At 31.9% G+C, this 16,525-nt stretch overlaps 2 protein-coding genes across 3 annotated transcripts; both read right to left on the reverse strand.

Moving 5' to 3' along the window:
* Positions 1 to 401: 401 nt before the first annotated feature.
* Positions 402 to 2,156, reverse strand: LOC133778495 (2-C-methyl-D-erythritol 2,4-cyclodiphosphate synthase, chloroplastic). Its single transcript, XM_062218440.1, has 3 exons — positions 1,698 to 2,156; positions 1,388 to 1,518; positions 402 to 845 (listed from the first exon to the last, which is right to left on the reverse strand). The coding sequence occupies exons 1-3, from the start codon at positions 2,068 to 2,070 to the stop codon at positions 612 to 614; spliced, it is 738 nt and encodes a 245-aa protein (XP_062074424.1). The 5' UTR covers positions 2,071 to 2,156; the 3' UTR covers positions 402 to 611.
* Positions 2,157 to 13,918: 11,762 nt separating this feature from the next.
* On the reverse strand, positions 13,919 to 16,307 carry LOC133778496 (DET1- and DDB1-associated protein 1). Of its 2 annotated transcripts, none has more exons than XM_062218442.1 (4): positions 15,967 to 16,307; positions 14,517 to 14,577; positions 14,361 to 14,422; positions 13,919 to 14,229 (listed from the first exon to the last, which is right to left on the reverse strand). In XM_062218442.1, the coding sequence occupies exons 1-4, from the start codon at positions 16,117 to 16,119 to the stop codon at positions 14,140 to 14,142; spliced, it is 366 nt and encodes a 121-aa protein (XP_062074426.1). In that variant the 5' UTR covers positions 16,120 to 16,307; the 3' UTR covers positions 13,919 to 14,139. The 2 variants fall into 2 exon arrangements, with proteins under 2 accessions (XP_062074426.1, XP_062074425.1); XM_062218441.1 differs by having other exon boundaries at positions 14,517 to 14,574; positions 15,967 to 16,254.
* Between the last annotated feature and the right edge of the window lie 218 nt (positions 16,308 to 16,525).

Raw genomic sequence — 16,525 nt, forward strand, 5'->3', positions numbered from 1 at the left:
AACACAAGTAGCTAATATAGTAAATGAAACTCACTCAGAACCGGTCTTCTAAACTATGAAATCAAAGCAAATAATCGTGCTTGCCTGCTATGTAGCAGGTTTATTAACTAAAAACTTAATTTGACTGAGAAATTAATTATATTAGAATTCAAATTATACTTCACAATCACATTATAAGGTTATCAAATTTGGGCCACCAAAGACAACGATGATACCACCGGTACACATATCTGGACAGTATGAAGTCTTACCAATTCATAAATTTTCAGACTAATCAATTTACACGTGCAATACAAGTCTTGTTCACAAAACTGACAAAAATATACACATGGATGACTGTGTTCTCTTGCGTGTTCATGTTTTCCCATATGGTTGGAAATTTAAAACACAAAATGCATAGCTCAACCTCTGAATCATTTGCTTGGATATATTATTATTATTATTATTATTCATAATGTGAACATTCTTCCGAGACACATGTAAGGTGACATTTACATAAACCTGATTCATAGAAAATGTAATAGTTTCTGTAAGAATTGTATTAGTATGGAAGTTACAACTACTAACCACATGTTTTTGACCAGGATTTCCAAGCCTTCTTCTTCATCAGTCTACTTTTTCATAAGAAGAACCACAGTGTGAGCAGCAATGCTTCGATTTTCTCCGAGGCTGTCAACCTTTTCATGAGTTTTCGCTTTCAGATTAACAACTGCAGGGTCAGCTCCTAGAAGTTCAGATAAGTTGGCTCTGATAGCCTCCTTGTGTGGACTTAGCTTCGGTCTTTGAAGAATTAATGTTGCATCTAAATTTCCAAGCTCGTAACCTGCCTCATGCATCAGTCTCACCTAAAACGGATAAGATATTAATATGCTTATAGCTCAGAGTGACTTTGATTTTCTATAATTGTGTTCCATTGTTTGTCACAAAGAGACATTGTTCCCTTTTGGACACGCAACAACAATCTTTCAAACAAAAAACTTCAAGTATATCCTAAAGGATAATTTCAGCATAATGAGTGGTGTATAAATTCTACAGTTTATTTATTCATTATTGTCTTCAAATAAAAGGTCAGACCTCGAGAGAGATCAGTAAGACTTTATCAAAGGCTATTAACCAATAGTCTCTTTCATTTGGGTTTGTGTTGAAAATGGCAAAACTTAGTCTCAAATTCTTAGTGAACATTATGTAAAAAAACAAAAATCATCTCTTGCCTAGAATTTATGTTTGAACAGAGAAAAAGAAATATACCAAGAACTTATTCAAGTTAAATCTGTATATGAATGAAGGTTTGTAAGAACAAGACAATTCAATAAAGAGTAAAATGCATAGAAAAATCAAACAAAATTGGCTCAAAGTTGCATAACTTAACCAAACAATAACAACTTACAGCTTCTTTGATGAAAACTGATGATGCAGCCCCTTTCCATTTGGGATCAGAATCCGGGAAAATTTGTCCAATATCCGGAAGCCCCAAAGCACCCAAAATAGCATCAACTACACAATGAAGCAAAACGTCCCCTGCAAGCACAAATCAAAGAATATATCTATAATTTTCTCTTTAGAAAGAAACCCCAAGAAACTGCATTGAAAAAGTACACAAATGCTTTTTTTCTCAGCAACCAAACAACAAAAATTGAAAGTTTTTAGCAACTTAATCCAGAAACTGAAATAAACCCATTTCAGGGGCGAGAGATTACCATCAGAATGAGCCTCGCATCCTTTCTCGTGAGGTATATTAATGCCTCCAATTATCAAAGGATACCCGGGCTCCAATCGATGAAGGTCGAACCCGTGACCGACCCGAAAAGGAAGAATCTTTGAGGGAGTCGCGGATACCTCAGACGGAGTTTGCTCCGCTTCCAAGGCGGCGGTTCCGGCGGCTGACACAGAAGGCAGAGCCGAAAGCGGCGTCGTTTTGGATTGTCTCAAAGACACATGAGATGATGAGGACGATGAGAAGAGATTTCTGGGAACTGCAACCGTGAAATGGGAGTGATGGAATGATTTGACGGAGTTACTGGAGTACTGTGCTGGAATAGTAGAAGCGCACACGGGTGTCGCCGCCGCCATGGCCGTCGAAGCTCGAGGTCGCGGGTATGTGGTCTCGGTTCAGTGCTGACTCAGTCCCTCTTAGGTATTGTTTTTTGAATAATAATAATAATAATAATAATAATATATTTAATTAAAAATAAATTTTATTTGGCAGAGTACAATCTGCATAAGCGTATGGTACAACAATGCATAAGCTTGGCTTACTTCTACCAAACACCATGAGTGGTATCTAATCTTTAGCCGTTAATTTTTGTAGTTATTGCTTAATTACTCATCGTATGGTCCTGCTAACAGTGCTTTAGGCTAGATTTTATTTTTATTTTTTTAATAAAAAAATAGTTATTAAAAATAAATATAACTTTTTGTGACATTTTTTTGTCACTAGAATGGTAATATTATGAGTATTGATCATAAAACATCACACCAGAAAAATAAAAAATTATAAACTTATTAATAGTCTATTTAAGAAAAAATGGTAGTCCTAGGTCTGGCCATTTACCAAAGTGAAATTGGTCACAAAGGTTTGGGCAAAGGAAGCAACCACACAAAAAGTCAAAATATGTTGCAAAAGAATTTGTTAAAAAGGCCTTGAAGGGAAGGCTGAAAATGCCTCAACGTCATTGTGAGTTGTTGGGATAGACATAGAGATAATTAAATAGGACTAGGAAATCTACTTATGAAACCAAACCTAATACTAGTATGTTCGGGGAATTATATATCTCAAAAGGGTAAATTGGAATATTTACTGCCGAACTATGATATTTATAGGGTTTTGCTCCTAAATTATTTTTCGTGGCAAAAATATGCATGAACTATAATAATTATTGTAAATGTGCCTCTTGTATTGTATTTCGTTCATTTTCTTAAATAATTTGCTCATGTAACACCGATGTTGCGCTAATGTGACAGAATTCAACAGTCATAAGAAACAAATACATACATTCATAGTGATATAATGACAAATTTTGAAAATATGTAACTGTATTTTTAGAACTAATTTTTACATGTTTAGCTTCAATAAACTTGATTTCGACTAACTTCAATTAGTTAAATAGACTCTCGTACTGTAATTATGCATTTGACATGTGACTACATAACAAACTGTTTAAAGAATGAACATGATGTAACAAAAATGACATGTTTGCAATGATCTCCATAATTCATGAGGTATTTTTGTCACAAAAAATAATTCAATGGCAAAACTCTACAAAAACTATGGTTTAGGGAGGAAAATTAATATTTGTCCATCTCAAAATTTTGATTATTCAATTTTTATTGTGAAGTTAACTATTTAAAAATTTGAATTGATGGATGACACTATTGATTTAACAATATATAAAAACTATTAAAAATAACAAAATATTTGCTATAGTAAAATCTATTTCACCGTCTCTGAATAATGTGGGATGGAATCCATGATCTTATAGTAAATATAAGAACTTCACTAAATCTAGTAAGATTTGTGAGCGATAATCAACTTTCAAATAATAAGTAAATTAAACCAACTTAGAAAAAAAAATTGGGAAATATAAAGGGTCCTTTTGGTAAAAATTTTGTTTTTAAATTTTTTAAACACAAAAATAGAATATTATTTTATTTTTGTTTCTTTATTTTTAAAAAATAAAAATATGTTTGGTAACTATTTTTGTTTTTTGTTTTTAAAAACAAAAAATAATAAACGCTTTTAATAAGTTTTATTGTTATTTTTTTGTTTAATAATATAAGTTGTTGATTTGTAGAAGAGAAGAAAAAAAAAAGAAAAATTGAAAGCTGTTTAAAAAAAATTTGAAAGTAAAAAAATTCTATTTTCAAAATTTAATAAATTTTAATTAAAATTTAAAAAAATAATAAATAAAATTAGAGTTACCAAATATATTTTATGTTTAATTTTCAAAATTTTAATTAATTAAATAAAAAACTATTTTTTTAAGTGTTACCAAACAATACTAAAGTAATCAATTTTTTATTTGTTAATAGCATATCATTTAAGTTGAAGGTAAAGGTAGATAAAGTGGGTGATAATAAATCATGAGTGAATTATTTTTGTTATAAATATAAAATAATGATACATGCACCAAAATATTGTACCAATTTTTAACACAGACTTCTCTTTCGTATTTGTTTCATTCCCTTGATTGAGTTCAAGGTTGTGAACTACGAAACAATCCAACTGACAAGTTTTTTTCAAGCCCAAACAATTTTGGCCAAATTAGTTGATCCATGTAAATTGTTATTGTTTGTGATGTATTTATATGTTTATTTTTGTTATGTACTATGTTGGATATTTTGAATGAAAAAATAATTGGGGTTTGTCCCACATTTTTTGTGAGTGGTTATGCCTCTCAAGAATAGCCTATATATAGAGATCACAGGTCATAGTTTTAATTACACCAAAAACTTATATTCATATATATATTTTGTCTTCCTTTGAAATTAAAGATATATATATTTTTAATATTTTTTTTTTTTAATCTTTAAAGAGTAAAAAGAGAAAAATAATATTGAAAATATATATATATCTTTAATCAAAATATATATATGAATATAAGTTTTTGGTGTAATTAAAACTAAGACTTATTTTTTGATGTAATTAAAACTAAGACCTATGATCTCTATATATAGGCTATTCTTGAGAGGCATAACCACTCACAAAAAATGTGGGACAAACCCCAATTGTTTTTTCATTCAAAATATCCAACAATCTCCCACATGAATGAAAAAACAAACCAACAAAAGAAATAGACCTAGGTGATAGAGTTCAACGGTAGAAACATGCATAGGATAGGTAGGTGTTACCCTTTGAACCTTCCCTTGTGTAAGTATATTTACTTTACTAGCTGATCAGTAGATGCGATGTCTTTGAATTGTTCTGCCGTTCATATAAACGATGATATACCACACACAGGAATCTTTCCTGACATATATTGGTTCTCAAGATTATGTTCGTTTTGGCCCTGAACATTTCCCTAGTTCTGCAAGAGATATTCTAGGAATTGAGCCCTTATTCAATCCCTATAGAAGCGGCCCATCTTCACTCTCACATAGGTGATTTTCTTAATTAAAAGTAACCCGTATTACTCTGCTCGACATTTCGACGCATAAGAAATCATTAAAAGCATAGCTTAACCTTTTCCTTACGGTTATCACTGTTTCATCATAGGAATGGACAATGAGGATAACCCTCACAGTGATCCAACATAGTCTTTACAATTTTAGTTGTCCCTTTGAACCTAGATCTTGGGATCTCCAGTCAACTAGGTGGGGTGTCTACTGTATTGACTTTATTCATTCATGGGCTTTAGACCCATTCCCCTCGATGATTTTTCAACCAACTCTCTATTTAACCCTTTGGTTAGCGGATCCGCAATATTATCCTTTTGACTTCACATAGTCAATAGAGATAACTCCAATTGAGAGTAGTTGTCTAATGGTATTGTGTCTACAACGTATATGTCTAGACTTACCATTATACATATTATTATGTGCCCTACCAATTGCAGATTGACTATCGCAATGTATGCCAATAGCTGGCACTGGTTTAGGCCATTTTGGAATATCTTCTAAAAATTGACGAAGCCATTCAGCTTCTTCGCCACACTTGTCTAAGGCAATAAACTCAGATTCCATCGTGGATCTAGCTATTACCGTCTATTTAGAAGATTTCCATGATACAGCTGCACCACCGAGTGTAAACACATATCCACTCGTAGACTTTGAGTCTTTCATATCAGATATCCAATTAGCATCACAATACCCTTCAAGTACTGCTGGATATTTAGTATAGTGCAGCCCATAGCTACGAGTAAATCGCAAGTACCTAAGTACTTTTGTTATTCCTTTCCAGTGGTCAGACCCTGGATTACTCGTGTATCTACTTAGTTTACTAACTGCGTAGGCTATATCAGGTCTTGTACAACTCATTAAGTACATTAGACTTCCAAAAAATCTAGAGTACTCTACCTAAGAGACACTCTCCCCTTTGTTCTTGAACAAATGTAGACTCGAATCTATAGGGGTTCTGGATACACCTGAATCTTCTTTGTTGAATTTCTCAAGAATTTTGTCCACATAATGTGACTGACTTAGAATGATCTTATCAGATGTCCTTGAGATTTGAATCCCCAAAATGACATCTGCAAGACCCATATCTTTCATGTCAAATTTCGAGTTCAACATACTCTTGATAGATTTGATCATCTTATCACTGCTTCCAACAATGAGCATGTCATCTACATAAAGAAACAAAATGACATAGTCATTATCTGTTTCTTTAACATAAATACATTTATCGCATTCATTGATTTTGAAGCCATTTGCCAACATAGTTTGGTCAAATTTCTCATGCCATTATTTTGGTGCTTGCTTTAAACCATATAAAGATTTCACCAATTTACATATTTTTCTTTCTTGACCTGGGGAGGAAAACCCATCGGGTTGTTCCATATAAATTTCTTCATTTAAATCCCCATTTAGAAAAGTAGTTTTCACATCCATTTGATGTACTTCAAGATTGCGTAACGCAGCAATAGCAAGTATCATCCTAATGGAATTTATTCTCGTCACAGGAGAATAAGTGTCAAAGTAATCAAGGCCTTCACGCTGCTTATAACCTTTAATTACAAGTCGTGCCTTATACTTATCAATTGAACCATCAAATTTCATTTTCCTTTTGAAAATCCATTTGGCCCCTAAAGGCTTACATCCTGGAGGAAGATCTACTAACTCCCAGGTGTGATTTTGAAGTATGGATTCAATCTCACTATTTATAGCATCTTTCCATAAAGAGCTTTCAATGGAGTTCACAGCTTCATCAAAGCTTTGAGGTTCACCTTCTAGCAAATAGGTCAAAAAATCTGGACCAAAAGATGTTTCTGTTCTAATTCTTTTGCTACGTCTAGGTTCATCCTCACATTCTTGACTTTGATCCTGACTATTTTCAGCAATAGTCTCATGTGTTCGTTTCAACGAACTTGAATCCTCTTTTGATCTAAGAGGAAATACGTGTTCAAAGAACGACGCATTTCTGGATTCCATTATCGTGTTTTTGTGTATGTCAGATATTTTAGACTCATACACCAAAAACCGATACGCACTACTATTATGTGCATAACCAATGAAAATGCAATCAATAGTTTTTAGACCTATTTTTACCATTTTTGGTAAAGGTACACCCACTTTGGCAAGACACCCCCACACTCTTAAATATTTGAAGGAAGGTTTCGTTCATTTCCATAACTCGTAAGGGGTCTTATCTTCTTTCTTTTTGGGTATCTTATTTAAAAGATAATTAGCTGATAAGATAGCTTCTTCCCACATGTTCTGAGGCAATCCAGAACTAATCAACATCGCATTCATCATCTCTTTCAATGTACGATTTTTTCGTTCAGCAACACCATTTTGCTGAGGTGAATAAGGTGTAGTTGTTTCATGGATGATTCCATTTTTTGCACAGAATTCACGAAATGGTGATTCATACTCACCACCTCGATCACTTCCCAACACCTTAATCTTTTTGTTAGGTTGATTCTCAACTTCGGTCTTATAGAGAACAAATTTTTCTATAGCCTCGTCTTTGCTTTTTAGCAAATACACATACCAATATTCCGTGCTATCATCGACAAAAGTAATAAAATACTTATTGCTTCCCCTTGTTTGAACAAATTTTAAATCACATACATCGCTATGGATTAAATTTAGGGGTTCATTATTCCTTTCAATCGTTTTGAAGGAAGATCTTGTTAGTTTTGCCTCAACACAAATTTCACACTTATGATTTGAATCAATGTGGAATTTTGGTATGTGATTCAAGTTAATTAATCTCCGTAAAGTATCATAATTAACATGTCCTAGTCTACCATGCCAAACATTGGAAGACTCAAGCAAGTAAGTAGAAGAGTTATTAACTTTATTGATAATTGGTTTAACAATCATTACACTGAGTTTAAACAACCCATTAGTTACATAACCTATTCCCACATACATTCCACTTTTGGACAGAACAACTTTGTCTGACTCAAATACAATTCGGAATCCGTGTTTGTTCAATAGTGAACCAGACACTAGGTTTTTCCGGATCTCTGGTACGTACAGTACGTTGTTCAGAGTCAGCTCCTTTCCAGAAGTCATTTTTAGGATCACACTTCCTTGACCCGCAATTTTAGATGTGGCAGAATTTCCCATGAAAATCTTCTCGCCATTATCTACCTGTTCAAAAGATTTGAACAGTCTCTTGTCTAAGCATACATGCCGAGTGGCACTAGTATTAATCCACCGCTCCATTGGGTTGGAATTGACTAGGTTTATCTCAGACACCATGGCTGATAGATTTATTAGATCAAACTTAAAGAAAATTCTTAGGTTAGCTTGGAACGGTTAAAAACCCAACCTTTCGTGGTCTAGCCTCTCGTAGAATTTTTCTTTGAGTATTTATCCAGCCTCAAATATCTCTACTAGATAATTTCCAAAGAATACTAGAAGAAGGGTCTAGCCCCTGCCTCAGCAATCTAGTTTTTTTGAAAATATTCAGTTCCCAGAACTTCTCTAGTGAGATTTAAGTTCAAACGAACTTTTCGCAATAACAATATCTTTCAATATATAGATATAGAAATATGACTGATAGATATATTTATAATAATATAAAATATATCTAACATTCAAATATTATATTTAAACAATAATCTGTTTTAAGATTGTAGGAAAAACATAACGTATATAATACTTGAATAAACACAATATGACAAATACAATATTTATATCTACTAAATTAAAAATACATAAATATTATAATTATAAATAATACAATATAAATAACTTATAATATATATATATATAATAATATTACAATTATAAATAACAATATATAAATAACTATAATATAAATGACAATATTATAATTATAAATAACACAATATAAATAATTATAATATAAATAATAATATTATAATTATAAATAACATAATATAAATAGCAATTATAATTAATTTACACAATAATTATAAAGAAAAAAATTAAAAGTCGAGGCCTGGGTGAACGACAAATAACCCAATTACTTCGCCGAACCAAATATGTCCGAACTCTATCACATTATACAACTCTAAACAAAAAAACTCTAAGGAGTAAAAAGAGAAAAAACAATATTGAAAATATATATATCTTTAATTTTCAAAGAAAGACAAAATATATATATGAATATAAGTTTTTTGTGTAATTAAAACTAAGACCTATGATCTCTATATATAGGCTATTCTTGAGAGACATAACTACTCACAAAAAATGTGGACAAACCCCAATTATTTTTTCATTCAAAATATCCAGCATACTATTCTTGGTTCTGTAAATGGTTCCCTCAGGTGTATGATGAAACTTTATAACAATCAAACATGTGGGTTTTAAACTTGTTCAAGTTGACAAGTATCAAAATTTCTTTCAAGTACAAGTTCTCTCATTTAATTAGCACGGTTTTACAATTCATGATTATACTTGAGTGGTATGAAAATCAAATTGAAAGTCGTTTAATATCATTTGAAAATAAACGGAGTTTGTTTTCATTGAATTAATGTGACGTTTAGCTAGAGAGAATGAAAATGAAAGACTAAGAATGAGAATAAGATAAGAAATAAGAATGGAGTGGAAACAAAATTAATATGAATAAAAAAAATTGATAAATTTTTTTAATAAAATGCAACCAAACAAAAAAATGGAATGAAAATTGGTTATTTTCTATTTCATTTATTGTATTACCTCCAACCAAAACATCAACAAATGATTTTTCAAACAATTTGTTTAGTTATTAGGCACCCATAGCATGCTCAGAGGCTTTGAAACTATTAAGGTTATAATAACTTGGTTTTAAACAAATAATTATGTAACCTTTAGTTATTATGGCTTAGATTATAATAATTATGTAACCTGGTGGCCGAGCTGTTGGCCGTGGAGGAGGGTTTGAAGCTTGGGGGAGATCTGGATGCGGGCTCGTTTGGGGTAGAATCCGACTGCTTGGGTGCTGTCGCTACAATGTCGAAGCCCTCATCAGGTGTTTTTGACTAGGATGGTGTTCTCCTGGCGATCTGCTCCCTTGCCGAGGATCCGCGGTGCAGAGGAGTTTCTTTTTCCTGCCGTGAAGCCAATAAATTGGCGCATTGTCTGGACAAATCACCCCTTGGTGTGGGTTCTAGTGCCAATTGGAATGGGGAGTTAGCCCTTGATGCTTTCTCTGTGTTGTCTGCAGAAAAGCCTATTCCTTGTGTTTAGTCTGTGTTTTCTCTGATTTTTTTAGTTTTTCTGTTCTCGGCTTTGTCAGGTTTCTTTAATTTCAAAAAAAAAAAAAAAAAGATTATAAATTTGAACATAGTGATTCTATGGATGTATGCGTTGTACGATACTGGCGATTTGCATCTCTTCTTCATGAGTTTTGAAGCTCATTAAACAAGTCATAAATATATTAAATATATGTGGTGCACATATTATTACTCGTAAATATATAACAAAATTAAAAAATTAATCAAATTAAAATATAATTATGAGAGTATCACTCTCATCTTGCTCCGGCATCAAAGACCATCCTCCTTTGATTATGTCCCTATTAGTTATTACCGCTCTTGTTCTCTACAAAAATAATTTCCATGACCCAAAACTTATGTCATTCAATTGCATCTAACAAAATGTTGTATGGAAAATGGATATGATATAAAAAAAGAAATGAGTTTAAGTACCTAATTTTAAACATAAATTATGAAATAGTATTGAATTTTGTCTTCTACAAACTAATTTTTTTTCACAAATCTTTGCAAGATATAATCTTCCCAACACTCTTGACACTAAAATATATTTTGGCTCCATTTGGCTAAAAAAAATTTAAGCTTTTTTTTTAGTTTCTAAAATAAAATAAAAAACTTTTTAGAAGTGTTTGAGTAAAAAATAAAAAATTCATTTTTTAATTCAAAAGATCTTTTTGAAGAAGCTAAGACTAGTTTCTCTCAAAATAATTTATGAAAATCTATTTTCTAATTTAAAATAATATTCACAATTCTTAATGAATTTTTTTTATTGATAATTATATAACTCTTGAAAAATAACTTATTTTTCATACTTTTAAGCTTATTAATATAGAATTAAGTTGAGTGATGTTTGTGTATTTTTGTTATTTTTTTTTCCTTTTTATGTTCTTTTGTGTCCTTGTGTCATTTTTGGTATTTTAGAGCTGAAAATATCAAAAAGGAGTTTATGCTTGAATTTGTCCAAATAAAATAATGAAAAGTGAAATGACTCTTAATTGTTTATTTTGTACTGAAATATCAAATTTTGCTTGAGCATTTTCAGCACGATTCAAAGAGGGAAATTCAGCATATGAAGAAGAGACACTTGACATCATTAATTGAGTTGATAAAGAGCGATGAGGTGGCTAAAATCAGAGATAGTGAACTGCATTTTTGAGTAAATTCTAGAAGAAAAAATTAGAGTCTCACGTGTAGAATTTTGAGAGGGCATTTGTGTACTTTGGGAAAAAGAGTTTTGTACCCTAGCCGAAAAAGAAAAAAAGACCGTCTCCATTTACCCATATTTTAGATAGAATTAATTCAAGAGCTGAATATAGAGAAAGAAATACCCAAGAAAGAGAGAATAAAGAAGAAGAAGGAAAGAAGAGAGTATGACAAGGAAGGAGATTCATCTACATAGTTTCTTCTTTCCCTTTACTCTTTTGTATTTTTATTTGTCTATTTCTCTTTATTTGTAAACTCATGGATATGTTGATTATGGGTAATTTTGTGTTTTTGAGCATGAAATAATTTTCTTGTAGCTAGAATTATTGATGAACTTAGATTGTGAATTTAATTGATGTTTTATGAATGTTTTTACTATTTAAAGTTTGTTCATTCAAGTGATGCTCAATATTGTAGACTTAACTTTGCTTGATCACCAATTGTAGGTTTCATAACTAATCTTGATTTTTGAAAAAATAGAATTAGTGGAAATACTTGAATGATGCATGATTTTTACCTTGAATAAGCAAGATTTGTAGATGGTATATGTATATGCTATTTATCTTGAATGGCTCATTGGAACTTTAATGCTTAATTAGTGTTCTTAATTCTAAACTTGCATAGGAATATGTCTAATTTAGTTTTGAGAACCCATAGCATATAGGTTTGGAAAAATCATATCTTCATTTCTAAAGTTCCGGTTGACAAAGTTTAATTATTAATGCATCCCTCTAAGATATTATATTGAATTTGCATTCTAGATGGATTTAATTATTCTAGCTCAGCGTTACATTGCTCACTTATGTTCTTTATTTTATTTGGTTTCTTTCTTAGTTTTTAGTTTAAATCAAATTATCACCAATTGTTTTAAGTGTTAATTTTTGCCCAATTTGTTGCTAATCCAATCCCTACAAAGAGGATACTCACTTATCATTATATTACTTGATGATTGTGTACACTTGCACATTATTGATCAAATTTTAACACATATCCAAACACAAACACTCTCAAAAGAACTTTTCACTTAAAAAAAAAAACTCTTTATGTGTTAGTTGTCCAAACAACAAAAATAAGCCACAATTTTTACTTATTATATGTTTTTACCTATAAACACAAACAAAAACAAAAACTTAATCAAACAGAACCCTTATAAAAAAAGGTTTATACATTTTTAGACTCTGTGTTTTTTCCCCTTACTTGTTTGGACCCTATATTTTGACAAATTACTTTTTAGACCCTATATTTTGTAAAATAGTTAAAATAAAACCCTAAACCCGATTTTGTTCAATGTTTTTTCAACTAAAATCACAAATAATTTACTAAACTAACAATTCAAAAAAAAATTATTCTACTTAAAAACTGTGTTGTTATATTCAATTTTTTCTTCATCAAAATTGAGTTTAGGATTTTATTTTAACTATTTCACAAAACATAGAGTCTAAAAAGTAATTTATCAAAATACAGGATCTAAATCCAAAAAGGTATAAACCCTATAAAAAAAATTATATAAAAAAAAATATATATGTTTTTTCTTACCAACTACTGGTAAAGAAAAGAGCCCATAAACATGTAACACGTTATGACTAGTGGCATTATAATTACAATTTAGAAACAAAAAGTAATTCGATTACTAGTCGTAAAAATTACTACATTTATTTATTTATTATTTGTTTTTCGGAGTCTTCGCTGTAAAAATGAGTCAAAAGGTTACAAAAATGTCATAATCGTTGTTAGGAAATCAATTTGGTTAATCGCATCTTATGCCTCCAAAGTTTTTCTTAACTATGAACCACAACATTCACATTTAGCATGTTGAAAATGAAAACCATACAAAAATTCACGTAGCCTTTTAGATAAACACGCTTTTATTTTGGCCATCCCTAATCCTACCGACAATTTGGACACTTAGAAAATTTAAACGCTCAAGTTCTCCATTTCCATACTATACAGATCTATACCATATTTGTACTCCTTCATCAACAGGATATGATATGAGTTCTCATCACCACCACAGTTGGCAACATAGTTCAACTAAGGGGCTAGCTACAACACCAATATCTATACCCTTTTAACCTTTAACTTAAAAACAATGGAAGAAACTTCATGATGAACTTCCGTATCGATGATACGCCCCAACCCCTTTCACAAAATGCAGAATTTTGGCAGAGTTGAGGCGTAACACAAGTGTTGCATAAGCATACTCTTAGCTACACACAACAGTAATACATTTCATGAGGAACACATATCTTTAAGATTGGCTTTCTGTACAAAGTTACAATCTTTCCAACATTAACGAGTTGGGGCAGGAACGTACCTGCTTCGTTCGAAAGAAGCATGCAGTTAATGCACGCCATATGCTGATGCAGAAATACAGATACATATTAGTGTAGCAACAAAAACAAAGTGATATCTAACCATTTTATTCTTCTGTATACTGTGGATATACATATTATATTGCCAAGCAGTTCACAACAATATGAGCTAGCACAATATTCTTCAGTTCTACAGCAAGCATGTACGTTTTAGACACCATTAAGAATTAGAACATTTACGCTAATGGGAAACGCTAATGAGAATCGATTGATAGCATGTATTGATACAGGTTGGCTCAGTTGGAAGGATCTTGGACAGATGCCCTTGGTTGTTTGCATCCATGCTCCGGTAAAAGATGTTCTGAAGCGGCTCTCTTCGGTCTTAACTGCAATGGGAAAGACCGTTAGTGTTGCTCTTGCACGAATGTTTTTTAATGTGTTTGTGTGTGCTTGTGGCTAAACTTGGATGCACAGTAGTTGTTTTTACGTACTTGGTGCAGCGCACCAAATCACTAACCTTCTCTTCAGCGCGCTGATACATGTGCCTTAGAAGGATATTTTTAGATTCGGTAGTTATCACTGCATAGGATCAACAAATTCTCAAAGGATCAAAACCATGTCCATATCCAAACGAAAGGCAAAAACTACAAAAGATGTGAGATCTCTTAAATACCTTGATCAGGTGGCGGAAGAGTCTGGTTGTGAGTGGGATGATAGGTTGCAAGTGTCATCTTCTACACACAAGCATAAACATTATATTAGAGAAAGAATTTTATTAAAATAATAATTATAATAAATAGAAGAAGAAAGAGAAAGCATTCTATTTCCAAAATGCAAATACAACCAAATTATTCTGTTAGTAGAAAGTGCTGAAAAGAGATTTTGACCAAATAAGTCACTTCACAAGATTATTAATAAATATTAATTAAGATCCACAGAAATATATGTTTTCTGACTTACTATTAAGCAACCTCTAAAAAGTTTTGGATCTATTAATAGTTTTAACAAAAGTAAAGTCAAAAGTGTAAATTCCACACAGGAAAAAGAAATAAAAAACACATTAACAGTTTTATTAGAGAATAAGTAAATAAAAGAGCTTTCTAAGATTATTCTCTTGGTCTTTCCAGGCTATCAGAATATTCTGAATTGACAAGTATGTTTACCAAGAATTGCTAGCATTTCTTTTTGTTCTTATGACTATAAACCATACTAATACTCAACACATTGTTGAGAAGAAACATAATCAACTACTGAATAGCAGAGGAAGACAAGATTAAAGATAATAAAAAGTGCAAAGGCCACTTTGCTCCTTCCTTTTGACCACAGGTATCTGCTATGGTCCGAAATGCTATGTTTTTAGCCACAAATTGGCCAATTTCCAGTTTTTGATGATTCAATATTCTAACTGAAAATTATCTACACAATCAGAACTGATCAAAAGTGTTTTAACTTATGATAAGTTCCAAGCACAAAGTCTCAGTTGCAAGCGCTCTTGAAATCTTTATAAGGATTCGATCAACCTAATATAAAAAATAAAATGCTTTGTTCACACAGTGGGATTATAAAATAAAATAATAAAAGCTGACAAACCAGAACCCTAGGCTGATCCAAAACTGATTAAAAAAATAAGTTACTAACTTTTATCACAAAACTAAAGCTTGTGTTCTAACAATTCAAGAAGCTGAAAAGCAATCTTAGAATTAATTGAATTTACTGTAAATTTCTGAAATTTCCAGAAGACTGTGAGAAAAATGACCACAATTGTTAAAAATGGTTTCAATTTTCAACACTCCTATTATGATGAAAAACCATAATAACAACAAAGTGCTTATCAGCACGAGGTCCATACTCATATTCACATGATTTGAAGTTCAAATTCTACATAGGTAGAACAAAACCCAGAAAAAATCATAAAGAAATCAACACAATGCACCATGACACTAGAGAACATACCCAGAAATCCTTTTCACGAAAAAATCAAAACTCATCACCCAAAATGCAAACTTTTCGCAAATGAGGTCAACAAAGTTAACAGCTTGATTCCACCAAGAGAAGGATAATAAGCAGGCAAAACTATACTAAAATGATGGGTTAGGTGAATATTGAAGAGATTAGTTACTTACGGAAGGACTGGAAGGATCGGAGGGTCGGAGTTGGCTAAAGTTGTGGGGGTTGTAGGAGGGCCAGTCACCGAGCATAGACCCCATGAAAATGCTGGTTGTTCCTTGAACAGAGAAAGAGAGGAAGAGAGAGAGAGAAGAGGGGTGAAAACACATTAGGCGATTCTAGAGCCAGTTACTACCCCTAAGTACCGGTAGCAGTACGCCAGTACCAGCCCACTCTCCCACCCAAGAGAGCCGTACTCGTGTTCGGTAAATTGTCAAAATTCGAATAACTTTTGTGTGGGACAGCAGGACCCACGGCCCATGCTCTTCTATCTGTCTAACCTCCCTTTTTTGGGTACTAAATGTTAAGACACCTCTGTAACAGTCTTGTAATTGTATTAGTTCCAGTTGTTAGTTCTGTTATTTGTCTTAGGCTTTCTGTTAGAAGATTAGTTCTTTCAGTTGTATTCAGTTACTTACTTGTATATATACTCAGTTGTACTCATTTTTGGGAATTAATCAATAACAATCAACTTCTTCCAAATCGTTCTGTTTACAAGTTTCAATATGGTACCAG

This window comes from Humulus lupulus, chromosome 5 (genome assembly GCF_963169125.1).
Source record: "Humulus lupulus chromosome 5, drHumLupu1.1, whole genome shotgun sequence".
In the NCBI taxonomy this organism is placed as follows: Eukaryota; Viridiplantae; Streptophyta; class Magnoliopsida; order Rosales; family Cannabaceae; genus Humulus; species Humulus lupulus.